This window comes from Nannospalax galili, unplaced genomic scaffold, assembly GCF_000622305.1.
Source record: "Nannospalax galili isolate Female #2095 unplaced genomic scaffold, S.galili_v1.0 scaffold238, whole genome shotgun sequence".
Lineage (NCBI taxonomy): Eukaryota > Metazoa > Chordata > Mammalia > Rodentia > Spalacidae > Nannospalax > Nannospalax galili.
Window position 1 is genome coordinate 419,373 of NW_008341888.1, and position 3,430 is coordinate 422,802.

The 3,430-nt window shown below is 35.6% G+C and overlaps 1 protein-coding gene across 1 annotated transcript in view; it reads right to left on the reverse strand.

The window, feature by feature from the left end:
* Positions 1 to 500: 500 nt before the first annotated feature.
* The window catches only part of LOC103737816 (putative P2Y purinoceptor 10), a 28,704-nt gene continuing 25,774 nt past the window's right edge, over positions 501 to 3,430 (reverse strand). The window contains 2 exon segments of the mRNA XM_029565673.1: positions 501 to 2,000; positions 2,002 to 3,073. Of these exon segments, the coding sequence (XP_029421533.1) occupies positions 1,617 to 2,000; positions 2,002 to 3,033 (1,416 nt within the window). The 5' untranslated portion in view covers positions 3,034 to 3,073 and the 3' untranslated portion in view covers positions 501 to 1,616.

Sequence of the window (3,430 nt, forward strand, 5' to 3'; positions counted from 1 at the left end):
TTAATTTTTTTTTAATTTTAAAAAAGAAATGGAAATTATCATTTTAAAAATGTTCAACATCGTCAGCCATCAGAGAAATGTAAATTAATACCTCTTTGGGATTCCATCTCACTATAGTCAGAATGGGTATGATCAAGAAAACAAATGAGAACAAATGTTGGTAAAAACAGAGAAAGAGGAACCCCCATATACTGCTGGTGGTTATGTAAATTAGACCAGCTACTTTGGAAATCAGTGTGGAAATTCCTCAAAAACTAAAAATAGAACTGCAATATGAACCAGCTAGTCCACTCTTGGGTATAGAGCTGAAGGATTGTAAGTAAGCTTATCAAAAGATATTTTGCAGACATAATTCTTGCTGAACTATTCACAATGCCAAAGATAGGAGAACAGTGTAGGTATGCATCAACAGATGACTAGATCAACAAAATGCAGTATATATAAACAATGGAATTTTATTCAACTGTAAAGAAGAATGAAATTACAACATTTACAGGAAAAATGATTGGAACTCAACATCAATATGTAAGCAAAATAAACAAGACTTGGAGAGACAAATGTCACATATTCTTTCATGTATAGAATTCAGAATATACATATATACATATATATATGACAAGAAAATAGAGGGAGGCAAGAGAGATATAAAAGGAGGCATGCAAGGTACAATAAGGGAGGTAATGAAATCCAAGAGGAAGGGACAGAATATTTGTATGGTGAATACAGAAGGGAGAACTATTAATAGGAAGAAAAGGGAATAGCAGGCATGAGAGTGGCATATGGGGGAGGGCAGTGGAGAGAGTGTATAAGAAAAAAGTATAATGATGAATGTATATGAAGAATCTCACAATAAAACCCATTTCTTCATATGCTAACCAAAAACTGCAATAAAAATAAGGATAATCCAAAAAAGTAGGGACAAAACACCAATAGAAATTTTCTAAAGCAAACCACTGCTATATAAAATTCCATTTTAATGAACCCAATATTTGAAAATGGTAAGCTTCAAACTTTACATTGGGAATGACGTATATTACGAATGATTCTACCACAGAGATTTATTAAATGGCAGTATTTGTTCTTCATTTATGATAGGATTCATCAATGCATCTTTGCTTATGAAAAATTAGGTCCTACTACACCTTAGCTGTTAGCTACATGAAAAATACATACATATATATGATTGTTCATTAATATATTGGTTTAACAGTATCAAGTGAAGATGTGCCTGAAGTTGTATATGAAGCAATCATCCTACCCAGGGAATGGTACAATTGATTTGTACAACAAATATATGAGAATATTTTCTCCATTAGTGTCAGTAAACTAAAATATGTATCATATCAGATACTTATAGACATTCAGGCAAAGGGTTTTCATTTTAAGCCCTGAAACTCAATTTTGTCAATAGAACATAATTCTACTTAAGGAGTTTGCACTGTGGGTGGTAATTTTGAAATATTTGATGCTCATCTGCATTGTTTCTTTCTCCTATTTAAGAAAATTTCATGGATATTTTAAGTTGTAAGGATATGAATTTCCATAATTCATATTAATATTAAGAGCCACCTTCTGTAACACAATTGGGTCAAGTAGTGTCTATTTTCTTAATAAAGTTAAGGTCCTATTTTTCTTATGCACACTTTTAATGTGCAGATAATTCGTGCATATCCACTAGTATTCAGTTTACATTTTGCTTTTTTCATGTGAAGATAAAAAGATTGGACCCATTTCTGAGGAATAAGTGTGCAATTCTTGCTGTGGATTATGACTTTGGCTAAACAAATTCTTTGTTTCACAAATGGTTCACAGAAATATATATTCCTATTTAGGAATATAATATTGAAACAGATAACTCCTTCCGATGGATTACTTTTGAGGACATAGTGAAGTGGGTCATGTTCCTTTATGACACTCAAAATCATTTTGAAGTAGCATAGCTCAATTGATAAGGGCACATAGGTATTCTGGGTAATTATTTGATCACATTGTCTTGGAATCATCTAAACATTCAAGAGAGATAGTCTGAAGCCTCTCCTTCCTCTGATGAATTTCAAAAGTACTGTCTTTGCATCGAATGCATGACTGAATAACCAAACCTCCGTGTTCTGAAAATTTATTACGAAATTCTGAAGTCATAAAATAATATACAACTGGATCAAGACAACAATTCAGATTTGCAAGACACAAAGAAATGATATGGAAACATAGAGTGCTTTTAATAAAGGAACAGTTCGAGAAGACTTGTTGCTTCACCATCATAAAGAATGGGAAATTGAGATGGTAGGGAGTAAAACACACAATGAACACCACTGCACACATCAGGACCATCCTTAAAGCCTTTTTCCTCTCTTTGGTATTCTGTGGTGGGGCTTCGGATTCCTGTAATGATTTTCTTGTTTTCCACGTGCAATATGTAATAATTACAACAGGCAATACAAACCCTCCAAGTTCAGCAGCAGTTACCATGCCAACAGAGGAAGCCATGCTAATGTTTTGAAGCCCTAAATCAGCAAAGCAAAATTTGCTGTTGGCTAATCCAGCACTTCTCAAGATGGGAAGTGGTAAACAGGCAGTCCCCACGATGACCCAGATGGCAGCACTGATACCCACGTCATACCGACGCTTCCAATTCCTTGCCCTGAATGGCTTGAGGAGAAAGAGACACCTCTGAAGACTGATGCATGTCAAGAAAAAAATGCTGGCGTACATGTTGAGATATTTCAGGTAGAAACACAGCAGGCAAAGGGCCTTCTGGAATGGCCAGTCCCGGTGGATATAATAGTAAATCCGGAGAGGTAAGGACAGGACGTGAGCAAGGTCAGCCACAGAGAGGTTGATCATGAAGATGATGGCTTTATTTTTCTTGCTGATGAAGCGACATAGAACCCACAAGGCTGCACTGTTAGCCAGAAGACCAGGAATGAATATGAGGCCGTAGGTGGTTGCATAGAGGGAGTTCTGGAATGACATTTGATGATCAGGGCACTTTACTCTCGTAGCGTTTGTGCTGTTACTTCCCATCTTGAGCATTTATGTTCCTTCCTTAGGAAAAGCATTAGAGTGACGATTTCTGCAGAAAATAGAATACAAATAGTGAAAAGTAGGTCAGGCCATGTTTGAATATGGAGAATGTGTGTGTGTGTGTGTGTGTGTGTGTGTGTGTGTGTGTGTGTGTGTGTGTGTGTGTTCGTGTGTGTGTGTTCTGTGTGATTGGGTTGAACTGAATGCATTTTCTGTGATCACATAATGTTTCACATAGGTAGGATCACAGATAAGTAAATATGAAATTCCTACAATGCTCATGTTGTTCCCTAATACATCTATCATGTTAGAATAAAATCTCTTTTCAAAATAAGCATTACCGTAGAACTACTGCATAACCATTTCAAGAGTTAGAATCCTGAAAAGTGAAAAGTTTAAATATCTC